This window comes from Stenella coeruleoalba (assembly GCF_951394435.1).
Source record: "Stenella coeruleoalba genome assembly, chromosome: 20".
In the NCBI taxonomy this organism is placed as follows: Eukaryota; Metazoa; Chordata; class Mammalia; order Artiodactyla; family Delphinidae; genus Stenella; species Stenella coeruleoalba.
This window is the reverse complement of record NC_137166.1, coordinates 50,378,815-50,403,921: the sequence shown is the minus strand read 5'-3', so window position 1 is coordinate 50,403,921 and position 25,107 is coordinate 50,378,815. Positions and strand designations below refer to the sequence as shown.

Below are 25,107 nucleotides of genomic sequence, written 5' to 3'. Positions count from 1 at the left end.
GGCTCGAACCCCTATCCCCTGCATTGGCAGGCAGATTCTTAACTATCACTCACTTTTACTCCTTTTCCACTATTATTACAAGTGCTATCCCTGAGAACAGCCACTACTTAACTGAATTATTCAACAGACAATAAGAATCAGAAGCTTCTGCATGCTAGAATAACTCTTGCTGCATTGCCCAGGAATAGTGACGGAGGGGAGGATCTTTGTGTCATGTTAAAGCATCCAGGGACATTTCTTCAGGTTTAGGCAATTGATAGGATCGCTCCCTGTCAGAGGAAGAAGTTTCTAATGTGGAAGAAAAACAAGCAAATCCTAAAGCAAATAACTTTATTTCAATCATTCCTTTTTAAAGAACCAAGGAAATATAGAAAATATAAAAAAAACATGAACAGCTGCAATTCAGGGGGGTAAATGAAGGGCCGATACAGCCCTTAACATGCGACAGCCTCCAGAGCGAGGGTCAGCACGGTGTCGGAGTGGGGCTCCGTGGGAAGGGCAGGCTCCTCTGTCCCAGCTCACGGCCAAGGAGTCAGAATCCCCAGGGGGTGGGACCAGGGAATCTGCCTTTTTAAAACGAGCTTTCCCGCTAATATTCCATTTGCAAGGTCTCACCCTCATACCCAAGAGGACTTGGTGATATTTCCTCTCGTCCAAAATCCAGGCTGGAACTCAACTAATCCTCAACTAAAACTCAAGAATAGCACACCAGATGCCACCTGTTGTTTTTCAGAGTCTCAAACTTTGGAGGAAATACATTCCGCCTGCCATGTTTTTTCCTCTCTAAGGGCACCTGTCTGCATTTGGAACTGTGGTTCCACTAGTGTTTCATCAGTCCTAGGCCTTACTCCCCACCTGAAGTCATGCTCCTCTCTGTGTGACATCAGGTGGGGACTAAGGCCAAGAAGATGGCAAGAGGCTTCTAAGCAACAAGGCGTGCTGGTTCCTGGCCGGGGGGACTGGTGACGCCGCGACGAGGAGTCAGAGGGGGCTGTCCGGTGCTGGCCGCGCAGGCCTGGGACGGGAACGGCGACAGCCAGGACCTACGCCCCTTGCTTAGCAGCCACTGGTGCTTAGAAGCGGCACATCTGTATGACCTCACTGCTCACAGGAAATGGTTTGTATTGGTTCGATGACTTCACTTTTCCCTCGCCTGGAGAGGGCCTTCACGGGGGAAGGGGACAGGGGTCACATGTGGGCATGCCGCAGGGCAGCATCACCAGGGCTGCCAAGTCTTGGGTTCACTTGGGGCCAAGGCACTCCACAATCCCGTTCCCCTTCATGCCATCAAAGAAGAAGAAGTTGTTGTGAGGAGGGTCCCTTTGAGACAGGGCCTGGGGAGCAAAACAAGAAGAGGGTTCAGCTCAAGTGCTTTAAAAGGGATAAAATGGAGAAAAGAGAATAAACCCCCAAACTGAAATCTTCTAAAAGCAACATGGGCAGTGGTTCGCAAGAGACGTTGATTTTGCTCCCCAGGGGCTATCTGGTTATGTTGGGAAACATTTCTGATTGTAATTGTCATGTCCCTTTGCTCTGTCCCTTACCAGCTGTGTGTCCTTGAGCAGATCATTTAGCCTCTCTGACCTTTACTTTCCCCATGTAAAATGAAAATAACAAATGTTTTATCCTAGGGATTAAAAAAGATGCTGTACCTCAAATATCTAAAACAATGCCTAACATGGAGAAGCACCGCTTGGCTAACGGCAGTAATAATTATTTATGACTATTCAACTGAGAAAGGCACTGATTCATTCCAACACATCTGAGGCTGCAGCCTCCGTCACCTAGGGGGACACTCACTGATGCAGAAGCGGTGCTTCCACGAGAAGGCAGTGCTGCCTGCCCTCCACAGGACAGGACAGGGCTGGGGTCCAGAGGGCCTGGCACATGCCAGTCAGCCATGAAAATGATGATTATCTCGCGGGGTTAACAGAAGTTCACAGCACTGTTAGAGATGCAGTTAAGAGTCCCTGAAATTACATGCTGAATCATGCATGTACCTGTGTGTACTGGGAAAGGTCCATAGGCGATAGTGGACATTTTCAACACAAGAAGGGTTACTGTTTAAAGAGGAAGACATCACCTACGCAGATTGCTAGGCGGGTTTCAAGGTTTCCGGGAGCACCATGCTGTCGTCCCTAAGGCAGGACCTCCTTTACAAGGTCGGGAGTGTGCTCTAAACATCCCGAACCTCTCCTCCTTGGACTGAGTGCCAATCCCAATCCACTTTCTCATCTGTAAAATGGAAACAATTATACCTATTCCAAGTGGTTATTCCGGAAATAACCATTCTTCTGAGGACAATGTATTGAGCATCTACTCTGTGTCAGGTATTGTGCTAGATATTAAGGATTCTGAAGTCCCTCCCTGCCTGGGGCTTGGATCAGAGGTTTGCTTCTCTGGGCTGGCATATGAAATGGCAAATAAATGGCCCCTGCCTGCTAGGGCCCCTGGTGAGTAGGAAATGCGATCAAGCTTGTAACGTGTCGGGCATGTAGTAAATTCTCAATAACTGGGAGCTGCTATGACTAACGGGGGCCAGAGGTCCTTTCCCAATAGCTGAGGCCCCAAGCACTCAGCCAGGGGGAAGGGCCCAAGAGCCCACAGGTGGATCTCAGGCCCGAGAACCCGAGTTCCAGGAGGTGCTACAAGGCGTTTCCACGTGGAGCCTGATAGGCGGCTGCTGTCACTCTCACCTCTAGCACTCTAGGTGGGGAGACCGACCGCGGACAGTGGGGAGAGAAAAGAAGGATGATTAAACCCAACGAAGCGGGACATGACAGAGGACATGGATAGAACATGTGGTGTCTGGAATGATGCAAGGAAGGAGGGAAACAAAGATGATTCCAAGGGAACAGACTTATACATTTGCCCCCCCATCTTCCGATGTTTGCTTTTTACGGGTGGTCAGATGGTCCCACCAGGGAAAAGGGGGAGGTCCACGGCCCTCAGATTGCAGGCCTTTACCACCAGCTGGCCGAAGCTGAAACGGTGTTAAGTAAGGGGGAGTGGTGGGGACAAGACAGCAGGGCATGGGGTGAACATGGGGCAAAAGGTAAAGTGCTTCCCAAGCAAGACGGGGGTAGGAGGAGATTCCAAACACACCCAGCAACCAAGAATGCAGAGTACTCTGGCTATCTGGGATAAACAGAAACAAGATGCTGGGCAACAGCTGTCCCCTGCAGGCAGGAAGGAGGGGGCTGCACTAGAGGTTAGGACTGGGATGCAGAGAAGCCCCTGCACACAGTGGGGTCAGGGCCACCTGCCTGACCCACATCTCCATCCCACATGAAAAACTCAGGGAGCAGCTTCTCAATGGGAGGTATGGAGGTGAGGCTAAGGGTGCAAGGATGGTGGCCCCGGGTCCACACAGAGCCCTGCCGGACGGGAGGGCCTTTAGGGAGGGCACCTGAGGCCTGATGGCAGAGCACAGGCTCAGAAACCAGATGGCAGGGGCTCGAGTCCTGGCTCTGCCGCTTGTCTGCACCTCAGCGCCTTCTTCATACAGGAGGGATCACCAGCTCCTACCTCTTGGGTTGTTGTAAGGATCAAATGAGTCTATCCATGTAGGGAACATGGTCTCTGTGCAGTAGGTACATATGAGCTTTCAATGAATACCTACTATTGTTGTCGTCACTGTAGGCTACAAAAAATATATTATGTTCCCATCCCCCCCCCTTATTTTTCACTGTACTCTTTCCTGCCAAGACTCTCTATAGGCAGCCTCAGAATCCTTCTCAACACAGTCCTCTGGGCAGCCAACTTCTCAGACTGGGGACACAGCTGAACTTTTTTATCAGTCTGGGTTAAGCAGAAGGCATGAGCGAGAAAGCAGGCACAGCATCCCATGCTTCTCTTCTCCACTGTACCTCCTCGGTGCTCACCCCTACTGCCTATGACTTAGAAAGTTAGATTTAGGGAAACAACTGATCCACAGAGAAGGATCAGGAAAGAAGAGAGAAAAAAAAAGGCCTTGAGAGGATGGTGGGACCATCAAATTGAGTCAAATGTTTCCAGAGCAGGACAAAGTAGTGAGAGCTGGTCTCCAAATCGTCCTCCTAAGCTCAAACCTGACATGCAAATGGACGTGGAGAATTATTTGACCAGGCACGACTCTGCTCCATGAAAGAAAAGGACACCCCATCACTGCAAGTCCACTAAAGCAGTTAAGAACCTGCAAAAGGCAAATTCAATATCTTTGGGCAAAGATCAAAAGTCCCCAAAGAAAGTAAAATACATTTGGGGGTATGCTACAGTTCTGGCAACTCAAACGTTCCAGAAGAGACTCAAAAGGCTGTGCTAGTTACTTGGTTACCCCATGACCCTACATGAAATGCTTCCCTTCTGAGAGGGACAACGACACCTGCCTAATGTGGGCACAGGCCACACTGGATAGAGCCTTGTGGGGCTCCTGGCACACTGCACAGGCTCCACTGGTACCGATCTGCCCCTGCTCTATACACGCCTATGGTGTGTGCAGTAACAAGAGGGTGCTTTGACGCCATGGCCATGTGTGGAGGGAAACCGTGAGGCAGAGGTGGAGAAGCACGGGTCGTGGAATCCCTTCTCTGGGCCTTGGTGTCACCCCTTAAATGGGGGTCAGGACAGTGCCCATTTCATAGAGCTGCAAGGGCAGAATACCTGACAAATATCGTAAGTGCCAGATGACTGGCTGGTATAGTCAGGGGACGGTGGGCAGCACCTCATGGGCTCTTTGTCCAGCTCTGAGTAGGCAGGCACTCAAAGATCATTTGCCGCAGGCCCACCTAGATGGGCTGGAGAGAAGAGGATGGGGTGGAAAAAGGAAGGAAGGAAGAGAATGGGGAGGGCAGGAGACAGGGTGAGTGGAGTCAGAGAAACCAGGCAGCTCTCTAAGACAGTCCTGGGTTCTCTCTGTTGGCACATCCAAGGTCATGGTGCGGAGGGTCAGCGATTTTCTATGCCACGGTGACTTTTTACCTTCACAATTTCCTGGGCCAGGATCCCTCCAACCACTGCACACACTGGGGCCATCTCAGAGAAGCAGTACCTAAAAGAGAAGACAAATGAAATGGCGCACTGAGGAACAGGGAGGCTGGTAAGGACATCTGGAAAAGGTCAGTAGTAGGTTCACCTGAATGAAAACATCTCCTACCGGGAGGAGTCAATTCAGACAGCAATGCGAATGCTGGCAACTAGGCGTGAAAATTAAATCTGATCCAGGTTAGGAGGTGGCTGGGAATGACCTCTGAACCTTGGCAGGCAAGAATTGTTTCACAACTTTTTTTTTTTTCTTTTTTAAAGTTAAAGGAAAGGCTATATCTGTGCGTCCTAAAAATAAAGTCCTACAAATATCAGATGTTTCAGTGCCCTGGTCACATTCTCGCAATTCTCTCCTGACCCACATGGGCAGTGGGTTCTATATGCTCTTCCCAGACAGATGTCAGGAGCAGGCCTGTGTTAACATGCAGGAGGCACAGGAAAGTTGGGGCGTGAGATTAAAGCACGGGAGCAGAAAAGAGCCTTCACTACCCACGTAGCTACCCACCCTTCTGGGCCAGGATGGGTATCCAGAGGAGAAATTTCAGCTAATATTGTCACCTGCCCCAATTACCCATCCTGCACAGCCGAACGCCTTCCCCCCCGCCTCCCCAGAGGAAGCATGCCTCGCCAGTTCCCGGGATGCCTCGTCAGTTCCCATCCCTGAACACAAAGGGGCTTTTTAAATGAGCAAATTGAGGTGCAGGCAAGTTAAGAGGAAAGCTTCCCTACGGAACCCTACCACGAGGAGACCACCTCCCGTCTTCTTGGTTTGGTACACACCCTTCTAGACATTTTTAAAAGGGCACATATCTAAACATATATAATTTAAAACCCAAGTCATAGCAGCTGTTATTCACTGTGCCCTGTAACCTACTGATGGATACTTAAGCAGTTCAACATTGTGACCATACATCTTGGCGGTGGTGTCCAAACAATTCCTTATGGCAAATTCCAAAATACAGAATTGTTGAGTCCTGACACACTGTGCCAAAATGCCCTCCAGAAAGGCTATACCCATTCAGCTCACATCAACTGTGCTTGGGGATGCCCATCTCCTCACGCCCTGGCCGGGCCCAGCACTCCCATCTGTCCATCCACAGGGCAGCTCTTCCTCCCGCGTACCAAGGTCCACTGCAGAACTATAAAATACACAGAGCACTATGCCAACGCGAAACTAGTCACCATAATTCTACTACTCAAAGACAGTCAAATGTGGGAATATCTTTCCTTTAAAAAAAAGCTCACAGGGCTTCCCTGGTGGCGCAGTGGTTGAGAGTCTGCCTGCTGATGCAGGGGACACGGGTTCATGCCCCGGTCCGGGAAGATCCCACATGCCGCGGAGCGGCTGGGCCTGTGGGCCGTGGCCGCTGGGCCTGCGCGTCCGGAGCCTGTGCTCCGCAACGGGAGAGGCCACAGCAGTGAGAGGCCCACGTACCGAAAAAAAGAAAAGAAAAAAAAATTCACCTACATTCTATGTAATCGTACTATACAAATTTAACATTCTGCTTTTTTAAAATCATCTTAACAAAATGCTAGCAAACCAAACCAGCAACATATAGACACATGATCACTTCAACAGACACAGAAAAAGCATGAGACAAAATCCAGCACCTCTTCAAGATAAAAACACTCAACAAACTGGGAAGAGAAGGAGATTTCTTTAAACTGATAAAGGGCATCTACGAAAAATCCACAGCTAACATCTTACTTAATGGCAAAAGACTGAAAGATCAGGAACAAAACAAGGATGTCTGCTATCACCACTTCTATGCAACATTGTGCTGGAGATTCTAGCCAGGGCATTTAAGGAAGGAAGGAAAAAGAAATAAGGGGCATCCAGACTGGAAAGAAGTAATATATATATTCACAGATGACATGATCTGGTATACAGAAAGTTCTAAGGAAACCACAGAAAAATTATTTGAACTATTAAATTCAGCAAGGCTGCAGAAGACAAGATTAACGTATAAAAATCAATCTATTTCTATACATGAGCAATGAACATCCTTAAAATGAAATTAAGAATTTGATTTACAATAGCATCCAACAGAATAAAATATTTCAGAATAAATTTAACAATAAATGTGTAAAACTTATACTCTGAAGAGTATGAAACATTGTTGAAAGAAATAAAAGACTTAAATAAAGGGAAAGATATCCCCAGGTTCATGGATCAGAAGACTTAATATTGTTAAGATGGCAATACTCTCCAAATGTTACTGGGACAACTGGGTCTCTAAAGGCAAAAGAATTAATGTGGACCCCTACTTCACATCATGTACAAAGGTTAATTCAAAAATGGATCACAGACCTAAATGCAAAAGCTAAAACTGTAAAACTCTTCAGACGGGAACATACATGTAAAAATGGGGGAAAAAAAGATAAATTATATTTCATAAAAGTTAAACATTTCTACTTCAAAGGATACTATCAGGAAAGTGAACAGACAACCCACAGAATGGGAGAAAATTTTTACAAATCATGTATCTGACAAAAGGACTTGAATCCAGGGACCCCTTACAATTTAACAATAAAAAGATAACCCAATTTAAGAATGGGCAAATGATCTAAACAGACATTTCTCTAAAAACATACACAAACGGCCAGTAGGCACATGAAAAGATGCTCTACATCATTAGTCATTAGGGAAATGCAAATCAAAACCACAGTGAGATGCAACTTATTATCCACTAACACTGAAACAGACAGACAATAACACTTGTCGGCAAGGATGTGGAGAAACTGGAACCTGGATAAAGTGCTGGTGGGATAGTAAAGTGGTGTGCCACTGTGAAAGAGAGTTCAAATTGTTAAACAGTTACCATATGAGCCATCAATTCCACCCTTTGGTATACATATCCAAGAGAAATGAAAACTTATGTTCACACAAAAACACATGAATGTTTATAGTGGCTTTACTCATAATTGCCAAAAACTGGGGACAACCCAAATGTCCTTCATCTGGTGCATCAACTGTGGTACATCCATACAGTGGACTACTACTCGCAATAAGAAGAAATGAGCTATCGACTCGTACAACGTGGATGAATCTCAAAGGTATTAGGCTAAGGGAAAGAAGCCAGACTTGAAAAGACTACACATGCTGTATGATTCCATTTATATTACATTATTGAAAAAGGCAGAACTACAGGGATAGAGAACAGGTCAGTGGTTGCAGGTAGGGAAGGGACTGAGTACTCCAAGGCAGCATGAGGGAATTTGGCGGGGGGGGGGTGGTGGTGGTGGGGTGGTGGTGTGTGTGTGACAAAAATTTTCTGTATCTTGTTTGTAGTGGTAGTTACACAACTCTGTGTCTTCATAAAATTTTATGGAACTTTAAAACAAATAACTCACAGAACTGCATAACAAAAAAGAATAAATTTGACTGTATGTAAATTAAAAAAATAAAACCAAAACACCATGAGGAAACAAGAACAAATTTCACTGTATAAGTCTAAATAATAAAAACTAAACAAGACAAAAACAAGCATCATCTCAAGACATAATCAGACAAGTTCAGAATATGGGATACTCTACAATATAACTGGCCTGGACTCCCAAAAAAAAAAAAAAAAAAAAAAAGGCGGTAAACTGTTCTAGATCAGGAGTTGGAAAACCTTCTTTGTAAAGAACCAGACATTAACATTCTGCTTTAAAGCCAAATAATTTTTTGGCTTTATAGGCCATATGGTCTCTGTTTAAACTCTTTGTAAAAACTCTACAAAAGCTGTCACAAATAATACACAAATGAGTAGGTGTGGAATAAAACTTTATTTACAAAAGCAGGTGGCAAGCCACAGTTTGCCAACTCCCAGATTAAAAGCAGCACAGAACCAAATGCAACAGATGAACTCTGATGCATTCTTAAGCATCATGTCATCGTTCTGCCCCCTCCCCAAAATAAAAAAGCAAAATATTAACAACTGAATCTAACTGAGTGGTATATAGATGTTTACTACTGTTCACTATTCTTTCCGTTTTTCTGTATGCTTGACATTTTCCATATCATTTTTAATCTGTGTATTTGCATTTGCTCTGTAATATTAACTCTCTAATGCCTTTCCAATTTCTCTTTCTTATAAATATGATAATGAATATCTTCTGTACGTAAGTATTTGCTCACATTATTTCTTTCGGGTATATTCTCATTATCAAGGAGCAGAATTACTGAGCTAAAGAGGGAACACTTAAATGACTCTCGATACTTATTTCCAAACTGCCTCCTTAAAAGGTTGTACCTTTTCCCATCAGGCTTACTAACAATGAATATGTTTTTTTAATCTACAAAGGATTTTTTTTGATTTTACATATTCTCTGATAGAAAATATATAAGAAAATATAATAACAAATTCAGTGATTTTCTCTGGTTAATGGAATTATGAGTAATTTTCATTTTCCTCTTTTTAAATTGTTTTTTATAACTTTTATAAAATTTTTAAAGGTTACTTTCCATTCAGTTATTACAAAATATTAGCTATACACAGTGCAGCCCAAAAAAATAAATAAATACTGGCTATATTCCCCGTGTTGTACAATACATCCTTGAGCCTGTCTCATACCCAACAGTCTGTGCCTCCACGCCTCCTCATTTTCATCTTTGAATTTATTCCACACTACCTGATTTTTCCATAATATATGTGTATTATCTCTGAAACTTAAAAACCAGTAAGTTCACAAAAGGACAAATATTGTATAATTCCACTTATACAAGATACGTAGAACAATCAAATTCACAGAGACAGAAAGTAGAATAGAGGTTACCAGGGGCTGGGGCAGCACAATGGGAAGTCAGTGTTTGACAGGGACAGAGTTTCAGTTTGGGATGATGAAGAAGTACTGGAGATGGATAATAGCGACAGGTGCACAACAATGTGAATGTACTTAATGCCACTGACCTGCCCATTTACGAATGGTTAAAACGGCATAATTTATGTTGTGTGTATTTCACCGCAATAAAAAAAATTTTAAAAAACAGTAAAAATTATATTACACGTACAAATTATGAATGTTCATCATAAGTGTTTATAATAGTGAAAAACTATAAATAACTCACACACCCACCAATAAGGTAATGGCTAAATAAATAACCATATGGCAGACAGTGAAACATTATGCAGCACAAGTGAAGTTATGGATCTGTATTTGTGACACAAACAAGTCCATGATATGCTGGAAAAAGAAGGCTATCACATGAAAAGTACAATCTCATCTTGATATTTAAAAAGAGAAAAAACCTGAAAAAATACACATACCGATGTCTGTGAGGCTAAACCCCCAAATGAAACCCCAAGTTAGCAGTGGCCACTTCTCACTGGGAGGACTGGATGATTCTTTTCTTCCCCTTTATATTTGCTGCCAATGGGCATCTGTTACTTTCATAATCAGAAAAGCAATAAAGCTCTCCGAAAAGAGAATAAATAACCTAACATGAAGGGACAGGACAAGCAGCTCACAGACAGATGAGGGAAATGGAGACTTGGGCACAGCTTTCCCTTCTCAAGTAAGCACGCCCTGCTCGGAGCTGGCAGTGGGTAATTTGTGAGGGTAGCTCAGCTGCCAGACGGCAGCTCATTTCCTTGCCGCATCCCTATCCCATCTCCACCAGCCTCATCTCCACCGGCCACAGACGGACTTCGAGAGGCCGTCAACCACCTCTTACTTAAAAGGCAATAGAGAGGGAGCGGCTGAGCACACGAGGCGTAGTCACGGGAAAGTGGTTTCTGCAAAGGGGTAGCGGGGACACACTTTGGAGAGGAAACTAGTCGGCAGCTAGTCCGGCTGTTAGCAGTTAGGCTGTGGCTTTCTCCTTCTGGGAAGCGGGGCCTCTGCCACTGGCTGGCGATGCAGAGGCAGGCCGTTCATCACTCTAAACACCCAAATCAGTCACTCGGCGGCACGCTCAGGCCCGGCACGCGGCACTGGGTGTGCTCGGTGGCCCTGCGGCCTGGCTACGTCTACTGAATCTGGAGCCCTGCAGAGCCTGCCCGCCTCCTGCCATGAAGGGCAGAGCAGGCACCACTTGCTCCTCCACTAAGAGAAGTGTGCCTGCTGTTAGCCCGAAACAGGCACCCCATCCCAGCCTGCAGTGGCATCAGCCTCGACCTCCCAGTGCTAATTTACAAAAGCACCTTGTAGACAGCTGCCTCTTTCTGGCTGAGGGCCCGGCAGGGGATTCAAAGCCCACTGCCGGTCTTAAATCGGCTGAGGTTTGCTAGTGTCTAAGTGAGGATCCCAGCCACGCGTGAAGAAGGAAAGGACTAGGGAACGAAGGGACTCCGATTCACTTTATTGCTGAAAAGGAACCAAGGTACTGTGCTGTTACCAGCGATTAGCAGTGTGGTGAGATCTTGGTTGGCTACTTACTAAAACCTTGGACAAGTGACTATCTTTCTGAGTCTCAGTTTCTTCATTTAACTGAGAAGAAAATAATAATACACACTTCGAGGATTATTGTAACAATTAAACGTGGCCGTGTTGGTAAAGCACAGAAAGTCTTCAATACGTGGTGCTGTTGTTATTAGCTGTATAACCTCATACTAGTCACTGAACTTCTCTGAGCTCTAAATTAACTTTTCTTCTCCTATAAAATGGGCTGTTGTCAAGAGAGAGCATGTACAGAAAGCAACTACCACAATGCCTGGTATTATAACAGCTGCTCAGTAAATTCTAGCCATCATTATTACTGCTACAAGCTGGAGCACAGCAAAGCAGTTTAGGGAGTCCCCCAAATACACCGAAAGAGAGTGAGAGTACTGAGATGACCCCAGAGCTCCTTGGAAGGGGTTCCTGACCCAGTCTCCCTTTGGACCGATCCAATCAAATCCTAAACCTGACTGTGTATAAGAGCAAAAGACTGGTCGCCTAAGGTGAAAGCATCCCAGCACCTAAGGGTGAGGACACTGGGAACAGGGATGCCTTTGCTGCTGAGGGTATAAACTGATAGGTCATCAATGGAAGGTAATGGGGCAATATCTACCAAATGATAAACCCATTCTTCTGACCCCGCCACCCCATTTATCGTGCAGTTATACCTGCACACATACAAGGTCACCTCGATTTTTCATATGCTGCTGTTATACCAACAGAAGGACAGAGGGCCACAGGAGGTGGCAGAATGTGACAAAGGAGGCTCTCCTCAGGGCTTTCGGTCTTAATAAAGCATCTCCCCAAATTAAGGCAAATACTGAAAACAGACATTTATCAATCCAGGCTAAACTGTGATAAGTACTGAGACCAACCTGACAAAGTCTTCAGGAAGCAGGTCAGGATTAACACCCAGGGAGTCAAGCACATCGTTTCGAATCTGGAGCAACAACTCAGAATCTTCCCCGAAGGTATCAGAATTAGGATCTCTTCCTTTATCTGTGCGGAACTTCAGGAGCACTGGGAAAGGAAGAAGACAGGTCAAAAAGCAAGTCTTTTCACAACCTACAGACTGGGAGAAAATATTTGCAAATAATGTGACCAAAAATGGCTTAATTTCTAAAATATACAAACAGCTCATACAACTCAACAACAAAAAAACAAACAACCCAATCGAAAAATGGGCAGAAGACCTAAATAGACATTTCTCCAGAGAAGATACAGATGGCCAAAGGCTCATGAACATCGCTAATTATTGGGGAAATGCAAATCAAAACTACAACGAGGTACCACCTCACACAGGTCAGAATGGCCATCATAAAGAAAATCTACAGGGCCTCCCTGGTGGCGCAGTGGTTGAGAGTCCGCCTGCCGATGCAGGGGACGTGGGTTCGTGCCCCGGTCCGGGAAGATCCCACATGCCGCAGAGCGGCTAGGCCCGTGTGCCACGGCCGCTGAGCCTGCGCGTCTGGAGCCTGTGCTCCGCAACGGGAGAGGCCACGTCAGTGAGAGGCCTGCGTACCAGAAAAAAAAAAAAAAAAATCTACAAATAACAAATGCTGAAGAGGGTGTGGAGAAAAGGGAATCCTCCTACACTGTTGGTGGGAATGTAAACTGGTGCAGTCATTATGGAGAACAGTGTGAAGCTTCCTCAAAAAACTAAAAACAGGGCGTCCCTGGTGGTGCAGTGGTTGAGAGTCCACCTGCCAATGCAGGGGACGCAGGTTCGTGTCCCGGTCCGGGAAGATTCCACATGCCACGGAGCGGCTGGACCCGTGAGCCATGGCCGCTGAGCCTGTGCTCCGCTACGGGAGAGGCCACAACAGTGAGAGGCCTGCGTACCGCAAAAAAAAAAAACTAAAAACAGAGTTGCCATATGATCCAGTAATCCCACTCCTAGGCATATATCCAGACAAAACTATAATTCAAAAAGATACACGCATCCCTACGTTCACAGCAGCACCATTCATGATAGCCAAGACATGGGAACAACCTAAATGTCCATCGACAGATGAATGGATAAAGAAGATGTGGTATATATATATACAATGGAATACTACTCAGCCATAAAAAGAATGAAATACGTGGTGCAGTGGTTAAGAATCCACCTGCTGATGTGGGGAACACAGGTTCGAGCCCTGGTCCAGGAAGATTCCACATGCTGCGGAGCAACTAAGCCTGTGCGCCACAACTACTGAGCCCACGCGCCACAACTACTGAAGCCCGTGCTCCACAACAAGAGAAGCCACCACAATGAGAAGCCCGTGTTCTGCAACCAAGAGTAGCCCCCGCTCGCCGCAACTAGAGAAAGCCTGCACACAGCAACGAAGACCCAACGCAGCCATAAATAAATAAATAAATTTATTTATTTAAAAAAAATGAAATAAAGCCATTTGCAGCAACATGGATGGACCTAGAGATTATCACACTGAGTTAAGTCAGAAAGAGAAAGACAAATACCATATGATATCACTTATATGTGGAATCTAAAATATGACACAAATGAACTTATCTATGAAATAGAAACAGACTCACAGACATAGGGAACAGACTTGTGGTTGCCAAGGTATTTGGGGGAGGGAAGGATTGGGAGTTTGGGATTAATAGATGCCAACTCTTATATACAGGATGGATAAACAACAAGGTCCTACTGTATAGCACAAGAGAACTATATTCAATACCCTGTGATAAACCATAATGGAAAAGAATAGGAAAAAGAATGTCTATATATGTATAAATGACTCACTTTGCTGTACAGCAGAAATTGACTTTTTTTTTTTGCATCACATCTCTATTGGTGAATTCTCTTTTAAAGACTAGAACCATCTGCAAAAACAATATCAAGACAGCAACTAAACACAGACTAGTAGAAAGTATTAGAATTGAGGCTGACATAAATTAGCAATGATTATGGTACTATCATTTTATTTATTTATTTAAAAAAAATTTTTTAACATCTTTATTGGAGTATAATTGCTTTACATTGTTGTGTTAGTTTCTGCTGTGTAACAAAGTGAATCAGCTATATGTATACATGTATCCCCATGTCCCCTCCCTCTCACCCTCCCTATCCCACCCCTCTAGGTGGTCACAAAGCCCCGAGCTGATCTCCCTGTGGGATACAGCCGCTTCCCACTAGCCATCTATTTTACATTTGGTAGTGTATATATGTCAATGCTACTCTCTCACTTCGTCCCAGCTTACCCTTCCCCCTTCCCGTGTCCTCAAGTACATTCTCTACGTCTGTGTCTTTATTCCTGCCCTGCTCCTAGGTTCATCAGAACCATTTCTTTTTTTTTTTAGTTTCCATATATATGTAACACAACATTTTAAATCAACTATACTTCATTCAATAAAATAAATTTTTTAAAAAGCAAGCCTTTCATAATAAATAAATCTTTATAGATGTTGATAATTAAACACATTTTTTTTTCATTCTACAGAAGTAGTACATTAATTAAAATGTGGGGGCTTCCACTGGCTCAGTGGTTAAGAATCCGCCTGCCAACACAGGGGACATGGGTTCAAGCCCTGGTCCAGGAAGATCCCACATGCCGCGGAGCAACTAAGCCCATGCGCCACAACTACTGAGCCTGCACTCTAGAGCCCGCGAAACATGACTACTGAGCCCACATGACACAACTACTGAAGGCCGCATGCCTAGAGCCCCTGCTCTGCAACAAGAGAAGCCACCGCAACGAGAAGCCCGGGCACCGCAACGAAGAGTAGCCCCCGCTTGCCGCAACTAGAGGAAGCCCACTTGCAACAACAAAGACCCAATGCAGCCAAAAATAAATAAATAAATAAATAAATATATATATATATATATATATATATATATATATATATATACACACATATATATAAAAATATAAATGTGGGCCAAGTGAAAGGTAATACTTTTCATTTATTCAACAAATATAGTCAGAAAGGTAATCAAATATTGCAAAAATGACTAAAATTACTGTGATGAGTGCCATGACAGTACAACAGAGGATGTGACATCCTCTATAGGGTGCTGTCAAGTAAAGGTTCCCTGAGGAAACAACATGAGTGAAGTATGTGTGGGCCTGGGAAGAAGGGTAGGGGCAACTTCCAGCAGAGGGAAAAGGCCCTATTATGACCCAGAAGAGAGGTCAGGTGGAGGAGGCATGCATTCTAGGCATCAGTTCAAAGGATGAACTGCTTCAGCCAGAAAGGCCAGCCAAGTGCTCAGACTCATCAGACAGGCAGATCATTACAAACAAAACCTCCCTTACTTAGTACAACCATTATGTCAACCTCCAGAAACGGACAGTTTTGTTTTGGATGTGAACCAGAGGAAAGGTTCAGATGATGGCAGCAAATCAGCAGTACGGTATAACAAGACCCTAACAAGGCTTGAAATTGTAGCGCAGACGAAAAGACACAGGCAGGAGCAGAAGACCGATCAAAATACAAGCACCTTCTACTGCCACAACACCTTGTCTGGATGTCCACTGCAGGCTGGCTGGGTGGCATTCTTGTTCCCCACATGCTCCCCAAGGCAGGCGGACAGTCAGCCTGGAGCCTCGTCTCTAGGGCAGTTCTCCTCCCACACCACACAGGCTGTTTCAGAGCAGAGGTAGAGATGGGTAGATCCCCGGGTGCCCTGGGATAGGCCCTCACACTCACAGTTCACAAACTGCTTCCATTTAAGTTTCATCAGCATTTGCTGACTGAAAAAGTGAACTTATCCAGCAAGTTACACTCTCTCTCAGTACAAGGGGCTCTTCCCTAAAAGATAAGGTGGCCTGAAAACTCAGGCAATTGTTGCGAGGCTCTTTAAAAACGCAAGTATTTGGAACTTGCCCCAGAGTAAGGAATCACTGTCCTTCTCTTTGTTTTAAGACTCACAAACAGTTTTGGTGATGAGCAGTGCGGTGAGAACCGCCCTCCAAGAAGCAGTAGGAATTCATTCATTCACCAGTACGAGCGAGCATTCAGTGTGCACGGCTGACCTACGTGCCAAAGGTCCGATGGTGAGCAAGGGAGTCTTGGTCTCTGCAGTCTGAAAGCGATGGCGGGCGAGGATGGGGAATTTAGGGGTTAAGACAGATGGCTCCACTGAAGCCTGAGAGAAGTTCATAAATGGGCTACACAGTGTTCTGAGAAGATCCCAAAACATGGAGGCCCAGGTAAAAGAAGACGCAACCTGCTTCTGGGCTATGCTTTTCTCAGTGCCGGCGTCCGAGGAAGATCGCTTGTCATGTCCCCAGCATAGGGCACTGCACATCAGAGGTTTTCTATTCTTTATCTTAAAAAGGTTCCAGAACACCTGTTTTGAATACTGTTTGTTGTCTGGGAATGTTACTCTCCTCTCGTTTTCAAGAACACAGCTTCTACAACCCTCAATTCTACCTGACCACTTGGCAGACAACTCAAAAGTCGATGACAATTTGGATGCTGGCTAACACAGACCTGCCATCACCTAAGCTCAACTTCTAACTTTGCAGATGTGTCACTGGGATTCCAATTTGGAGTAAACAAATGCAATCAAGCAAGCATTTGGGGACAGGGTGGAGAAAAGACTGCAGAAGCGGCAGGTCATCACTGTTTACACCAAGCCTCTTTTCCAACAATGTCTGGTGAAGACAAAGGAACGTGGAAATCTGCTAGTCCAGTCAAAAGAGGATACTCCGAGCTGACTGTATCGAATGTCAGCGCTAATTCTGTCAATCACTCTTGAGAAGATGGACCTAGAATGTGCATCAGTGTTGCCTGAGCAGATGACGGAGGCAGTGCCAAGGGCAGGCCGCTTGTAATGCACAATCCGAGGCCCAGTGGCAAGCACGTGGGAACGGAATGAGGTTGCTGGACAGCAGCAGGAGTCCCGCCCTAGCTGCCTCCTGTGCAGTCCTCTTATTTCTGTGTCACTGGGACAGAAGCACCAACTGTCACAAGGGACAGAGGAGAGAGGATCATTTTTTCAGCCCTCACCACAAAACTTTTCATCTTTTGGTTATGAAACACAGCTCTTGAAGCATACTCAAACAATTATAACAACTGCAAAACAAGCAGTGCCTACTCTATGCCAGGCACCATTCTAAACCTTTTACATCCGCGATAAACCAGGGAGGGAGGGAGGTCCGAATGCTCTTCCTACTTTACAGGTGAGGAAACTGAAGTTCAGAGATTGAGCGGCTTCATCAATGGGACCACCAACGAGTAGTGGCATAGAAATGCTAACGCTGGCATTTGGAATCTGTGCTTCTAGATCCAGGAGAAAGCCAGGACCATCAGGAACGCAGCCCAAGGATTCCAAGTGGTCTGGCTCTTTGCCCCCCACCTCAGGAAGACTCCTATTCAACAACACTTCTGTGAGATGCATTTTCCTGACGGGGCCCTGCCCTCTCTTAACTGGTCCTTTTAAAATAAATAAATAAATTTATTTATTTATTTATTTATGGCTGAGTTGGGTCTTTGTTGTCACGCACAGGCTTTCTCTAGTTGTGGCGAGCGGGATTCTCATTGTGGTGGCTTCTCTTGTTGCAGAGCACGATCTCTAAGCACGTGGGCTCAGTAGTTGTGGCTCGCGGGCTCTAGAGCGCAGGCTCAGTAGTTGTGGCACACGGGCTTCGTTGCTCCGTGGCATGTGGGATCTTCCCAGACCAGGGCTCGAACCTGTGTCCCTGCATTGGCAGGAGGATTCTTAACCACTGTGCCAGCAGGGAAGCCCCTAGTCCATTACTTTTAAGTTACTAGTTCAGTGGGTGAGAAGTGGACGTGGAAGCCGTACGAAACCTTGCCCATCAATCTTCAGAGGGTAAGACCAGTTTCATCTCAGAAAGAAATAAGATGGCACTCAGAGGAGGAGCAGAGGCAGCCAGCAGCTGGCCCCGCTGTTTCTCTGGGCCCCTTGCCTGTTCCTGGTACAGGCCGCCTGGACGTGGGCCGGCAGCCTGGCACCATCCAGATACCTTGCTGACCACATCTGAAGACCGCTCAGGGCCTCCGGGAAGGGGGCCAGTCAGTCCGGCCACTTATTTGCAGCAAAGCAAACAGAGGCTGTATTTTGCGCTCTTTTTCTAATGTCAGCACTCCAGTTAGCAGGGGTGGAGGGGGTGTGGGAAGAAGCCCAGTGTTCTAGACGGGCAGCAGCCTCAGAACTGACCCTAGCCCTGGACGAGTTCTCGCTTATTAAATTCTCCTCTTTGTTCTGCTGTCTGCCCTCCCAAATAGCCAGACACACACATAGCACTGTTGACTCTGCATTTCTGAAGAGCACCTCCCCACCAGTTTCCAAATTATGAAACTATTCCATGAAGATCAAATACTGTCAGGGATGCCAAAAGATGACTCATTGAAACATATTAAAACACTGCACAAAATAAGAGTTCCAAACTTGATTAACTTCATCTGCACCTTTTAATTAACTCAGGTTGCAGAAGTCCGGGGGGGATGACATTCACCGCTACGGAGGATAGGCTGGGGTCTCTGCTATAGTTCAGGACTTGCCCATGTAACAGAGAAGACAAACCTTGAAAAGGGGAAACCAAGCACCTTTTCATGGATTAGAAGCAAAACTGCATATGTGTGAATAAACTACTACTTTTGCAAAAAGAAATTAACTCAAATTCAAATTTAATCTGAATCAGAATACCAGATTAGTGTTATAACAGGAATTTGGGAAGCAATGTTACTAATCACTCTATTTCTTTCTAAACATTTCTTATTGCATTTAAATGGCATGATTATATTTAGCATAATCACTAAGGCCATCCAAAGACTCCAGTATTTTTATAGGGAAAAAATGAAATCAATGTTGCAAACTAGCTCCAACCCAATTGCTGTTTCCCAAAACAGTTCAACTGAGACAAAGTCAAATCTATAGAAAATTGCCTGGCTGATGCCTAAAGCTGTTCTGTGCCAGACACCATCCCCACCTCTCTGGAGCTCCCCACCCATTCTCCCCAAAGTGGCTCACTTAATGGCGACTCATTATCTCTGGGAATGGCCTGGAAATCAGATCCACTCCTGGGTGACATAAACTTCCAAGAAAATGAAAAATAGAGTTATCCTCTTAGCCGGTAGCTTATCTGCTCGGGCAAGACGCTAGGTCTCACATTTAGTCAGCTGTTCATTCAATGAATACGTAGCGAGCACTGACTCTGTGCTGGGCCCTGAGCTGGGCAGGGGAGAGCAAAATGCACGCTCTGCCTCTCAGAGCGTTTCGTGAGGGTGACAAACAAAAACTACATATGAAATAACAGAAGGTGGGAACTAGAAAAGGAGCTCTGAGAGAGCATGATGGGGTAGAAGGGAGTGGTTTCGCCAAGCAGCCTGCCAAGCTCCCTCCCCAGTGGGCAGAACCACCTCATCTTCACAGGTGCCCCGGCCCCAAATGCTGATCCTCCCTACCTCTCACCCTCAGCACGCTCACACACTGTCAGGGCCTGCTGCGCCTTCTCTCTGCAAAGCCCTTCCTAGGCCTGGGGAGCCTGGGAATCCGCAGGCAGCAGCGCGCAGCAGCGAGGAGCACAGCTCTGGATCCCCTATTCTCCTACTTACTGTGACCCTGGACAAGTGACAACGACCCTGAGCCTCGTCTGTGAAATGGGAATCGAAAGAGCACTGACCTTATTAAGGGGCTTAAGGATTAAGGGAACTAATAAACGTAAAGCACCTCGGACGGTGCCAGGTAAGCACCAGGTAAATGGCGCTACTCCAGAACTGCCACTGCTTGTCCGCATCTCCCTAAATCCAGCCTGCACGGATGGCCCTTAGAGAAGCTGACACACTTGTTCATGCTGTGATTCCTCATGTGACTGTGTAACCACCACTAACTCAGCAGTGAGCTCGGGGGACCACAGCGCCTCGGCTCTGAACTATACTCTTCGTTCTCCGCACCCTGTTCTATCCCTCAGGGTCTTAATCTCAATTTGTGATTTTACAGTCATCTGTGTAAATTCACTTGTACAAGGACTGACTTGTCTCCTCCACCAGATTTTGGTGCTCCGTGGGGCAGAGACCGTATCTGTTTTGTTCACTATTATCTACTTAATGCCTAGCACAGGGCTTGCCCCATAGTAGGCACTGAGATAGTATCTGTTCCATGGGGAGCTTCAATGTTTGGAGAAGGAAGGAAAATCATTACACGGGTGGGCAGAAGGCTCACAACAAGGCGACATAAGGCCCTCACAGATCCTAACCAGGCCTGCTCTATTACTAATCAAATTGAATGGAGTCCTCAAGATACCGAGGATGGATCTGTTTCTCTTATTAACTATTTACAAACATGCTTAACATGGAATGTCCAGCAAGAAACAGAAAAAAGATACACAGTGTACCACATCTGCCCTCAAGAGGGAAACAAGATAGAAGCCTGGCTAAAGCCCATGGGGGTGAAGCTCAGAGGAGGGACACAGCTGGACTGAGGAAGGCGGGGCATTTCCAGGAAGCCACCATGAGTTCTGCTGGCTCTCAGCCTCCCACCTCTTGCAGCATCTGTCCATGTGCTCAGCTCAGCTCCACACCTCTCCCCCCTGCATCTACCTCACTCTTAGTTTTTCTCTTTAATCCAGAAACTTAAAAGTATGCATGTGCATATACTCATTCATTCACTTTTTCATCCACAAACATTTCCTGAGCACCTGCACTCCACCCCCACCGCCTGTGCTGAGCTGTGCTGGGGACCCGGACGGCAGAGCTCACGATCCACGGAGGGCACTCGCAGAAGCCCCCGTCTGTCACCACGGCCTCACTACGGCCACACAATCCTTTGACCTCTTTCTCCAGAGAACTTCACCTCCAGACCGGCCTCCCCTGAAGACTTTTTCTGAAACACCCCTTCTAAGCACCAAGTCCTGGCCACCCTTTCACCTCTCCTATGAAGGCCAGTCTCTGATCTCATCACATATCAGCTCAAAACAGAGAAAGAAAGTTGCCTCCTGTTATTTACAGCTCACTCTCTTCTGAAAAGAACCTGAGGCAGCTGGATGAAAGTGGTTGATGGGAGAAAGGAGAGTCCTACTTCTCAGAAATGAGCTGCCAGTTTTTGCCTACCAAATGAAAGACCACGATTACTCAACCTGAGCGAGAGATAGAGGGACTGGCTCTGTCACCTAGAGCTGGTGGGAGTGAGAATGCTCACCAAACCATGTGAAGATGCGGTATCGAGGATCTTTACAAAAGGTCATGCTCCTTGGCCAGTGACTTAATTATGTGTAAGCGGTCGCTGCCATGTTATTTATGCATATTTCAAAAAAATCTGGAAATAATCTCATATCCAATAACACGATGATTACATGAAACATGATAAATTGACAGAATGGAATATTATTCAGCTATTAAAATTATGTTTAAGCAGTTTTTAGTCACATTTTTAAATTTTAATAGCATTTAGGTTTAAAAAAAGGGGGGCAAAAATAGCCTATATTCAGAATGAGCTCTCCTATGTAAAATAAAATAGAATGAATTAGGGTTTCCCTGATGGCACAGTGGTTAAGAATCCGCCTGCCAATGCAAGGGACACGGGTTCAAGCCCTCGTCTGGGAAGATCCCACACACCGCGGAGCAACTAAGCCCGCACACCACAACTACTGAGCCTGCGCTCTAGAGCCCATGAGCCACAACTGCTGAAGCCCACACGCCTAGAGCCCGTGCTCCGCAGCAAGAGAAGCCACCGCAGTGAGAAGCCCGTACACCACAACTACTGAGCCTGCACTCTAGAGCCCACGAGCCACAACTACTGAAGCCCACACGCCTAGAGCCCGTGCCCCGCAGCAAGAGAAGCCACCGCAGTGAGAAGCCCGTGCACCACAACGAAGAGTAGCCCCCGCTTGCCGCAACTAGAGAAAGCCCGCGCGCAGCAACAAAGACCCAACGCAGCCAAAAATCAATAAATAAATTAAAAAAAAAAATGAAGTAGGTACAATTGTTATCATCCTCATTTTAGAGGTGGGAAACTGAGGCTCAGGATCACGATGGACTCCAAAGTCAGCACACTTCTAACCTCTATGCTGTACTACCTCCCTGGAAGCCGAGAGAAGACAGAAGATAGGCTAGTATAAAAAAAGAAAAGAAAAAAGAATATCACTTCAAGTGACCTTAGTTTCCCACCTCGGAGTCCACCAGTTTGGAATAATGCAAACCACCCATTCAGACTCTAGTCTGACCAAATATTCTAGTTCTCCTCTTAAAAAAACAAAAAAGTCTAATGATTCCCAAGCTTGACTCTCACCTTTAAAGTGGAACGTTCTGGACTTCCCTGGTGGTGCAGTGGTTAAGAATTTGCCTGTCAATGCAGGGGACACAGTTCTATCCCTGGTCCAGGAAGATCCCACATGCCACAAAGCATCTAAGCCCGCAGGCCACAACTACTGAGCCCACGTGCCACAGCTACTGAGCCCGCGCGCCTAGAGCCTGTGCTCCACAACATGAGAAGCCACCGCAATGAGAAGCACAGGCACCTCAACAAAGTGTAGCCCCCGCTTGCTGCAACTAGAGAAAAGCCCGCACGCAGCAACGAAGACCCAACGCAGCCAGAAATAAATAAATTTATTTATTTAAATAAAGTGGAACATTCTGAAAAGTCTGTAATTTACAAACAGAACGGGACAAAAACATTCTAAAATGCAGAGGCAGATGATGTAGAGGCCAAGTATGGAGATCGCTGGTCCCCTACTGCAAGGGCCCCTATCTACTAGCTTTGCCAGCCGCACCCTCCGCTTACAGAGCTATTCTGACAAAGCCCTTTCCATTCACACTCACCCTGCCTGGTCACAAGCAGCAGAGAGACAGGGTCTTTTCTCCAGGCCAGCACTTGAGTGGCACATGACCTTGACTCTGGGCATCTGCTGCTCTCTGCCAACTGCTCTTACCCAGGGAAGATGGCACAGGACATTCCCGTGACTGTTGTCTGACAGTCAGAGAAAAGATGTGAGGCTTTAAACAAGAATTGCAGCTGGGCTTGGGGCCCGAGAACAGCTCAAACATAGGCTACTGCGGGGGAGGGGGAAATGTGGGCCTGCAAAGAAGAAAACAAGGCAGGTTGCTGACAGTGTTGCCCATTATTACAATCTGGTCTCGGTGGGCCTCAGTTTCCCATCTGCAAAAGTGGAATAAGAAAATGTCACAGGGCTCTTGTGAGGTTCAGACTTTAAAAATGGACATAATGCTATTAGTATTAGTAAGGCTAATAATTAAAGTCTGACTGAGCGCTTTGAGAGACGGGGTACTGGGCAATGTTTAAACACTTACTAGGTTTGGTGACAAATGACTTAGCTTCTCCAAGACTCAATTTCCTCCTGTGAAAATGACGTGATCATAGTAGATCTGCTCTCACGAGGGTGCTGTGAAGATGTAATGTGATCACGATGGATACAAAGCACTTAATCAACAATTACTAGTGCACAAGATGTGCCCGGCCATCATTTAATCCCTGTGACCCTATGTGGCGGGCTTGGAGTTATGCCTCTTTTTCAGGTTGAGGAGTGGAGCACGAGCCTAACCACAGCTGGTTCTCTGAGCAGACTCTACACCTGCTGGCGGCGGTAAAGCCCAGAACTGCACTTATGGGTCAGCTCTGCCCCTTCCCTCACCTCTCTTCTCTGCACGGCAGTGCCTTCTTCCTTTCTGAATGACTGTGGTCTGCGTTTTGTACCTCTGATAAGGCAGTGGCACCAGAAAAAAAACAAACAAAAAAAGAAACACAACAAAACCCACTGCTTTTTTCTTCCTCCCGCTCTACAAATTATTTTTAAACATTTGTGGTTATGACAGTAGCAAATCAACAAGCACTCAGCTGCTGCCCCATTATCGGAACCCATTTCCCTGTGGCTGTCTCTTCCTCAGCAGTTCTTGTCATTGCTGGACACCAAAACACCCGCTGGGGAACGCCGGCCCAAGTGGCAATGGCTGGTTTGCAAAGGTTACAAGTTCTAAAATAAGAAGTTCCTTCTGAAGAGAACTGATCACCCAATCAAGCTGAGGTCTAGAGAGAAAGTCAATTAAAAAAATCATAAAATTTCCCTGTGGTGAGGGCAGGGAAAATTGAGGAAGGAGGAATCAAACTAAGTTTTCTAACAGTAAAAAAGTTACAAAGTGTCTACCATTAAGAAATCTTGAGAGAGAATCCTTGCAGTGATGAGGAAGAATGAGGTACAAAATACTAGAAAGTTCTGGAAGAATACACAAGAAATGGCAGTTTCCTCTGAGGTATCGGAATATTCTTTTTTACTAAGAAGATGTCTTACTTTTACAATTCAAAGAAGGAGAAAATAGGGCTATTTCTAAGGCTCTCCTATACATGATCATTGGGAGGAGATTATCAACATCTCCCTCATTTCTATAAAAGAAAACAGAGGCCACAAGGCAAAGAGGCTTGCTCAAGGCCTGGCAGTATATGATAGAGTGGGACCAAAATGCCTTTCTTTCAAATCCAAAGCTGGAGACATCAAGGTTCTAGTGGCAGGAGAAAGTAGACATGAACTCTAAACTTGTTTGGCTAGATTTATGAACCAAGAACAATCAGCCATCTTAGAAGAGATTCTAATTTCTCCCTTGGAAGGCCCTAGGTCTGACTTTGCCAGCGCCTAGGAGAGATAGGAGCTTCCAGTCATAAACAAGCCCTTGTTCCCCGCACATGGGGAGTTAAAGGAAAGTGGAAGGGCTCCCCGATACTTTGGATTTAGACACAGTCCTACAGCCAGGTCTAGGGCTTTGAGGTACTGTGTGCCTTGTGGCACAGCAGGGAAAGGGCCA

The 25,107-nt window shown here is 45.9% G+C and overlaps 1 protein-coding gene across 1 annotated transcript in view; it reads right to left on the bottom strand.

Moving 5' to 3' along the window:
• Positions 1-313: 313 nt before the first annotated feature.
• SAE1 (SUMO1 activating enzyme subunit 1) overlaps positions 314-25,107 on the bottom strand; it is a 74,317-nt gene continuing 49,523 nt past the window's right edge. The window contains exons 7-9 of the mRNA XM_079906808.1: positions 12,261-12,405; positions 4,960-5,029; positions 314-1,334 (exon numbers count right to left, since the gene is read on the bottom strand). Of these exons, the coding sequence (XP_079762934.1) occupies positions 1,242-1,334; positions 4,960-5,029; positions 12,261-12,405 (308 nt within the window). The 3' untranslated portion in view covers positions 314-1,241. The remainder of the gene's footprint in view (positions 1,335-4,959; positions 5,030-12,260; positions 12,406-25,107) is intronic.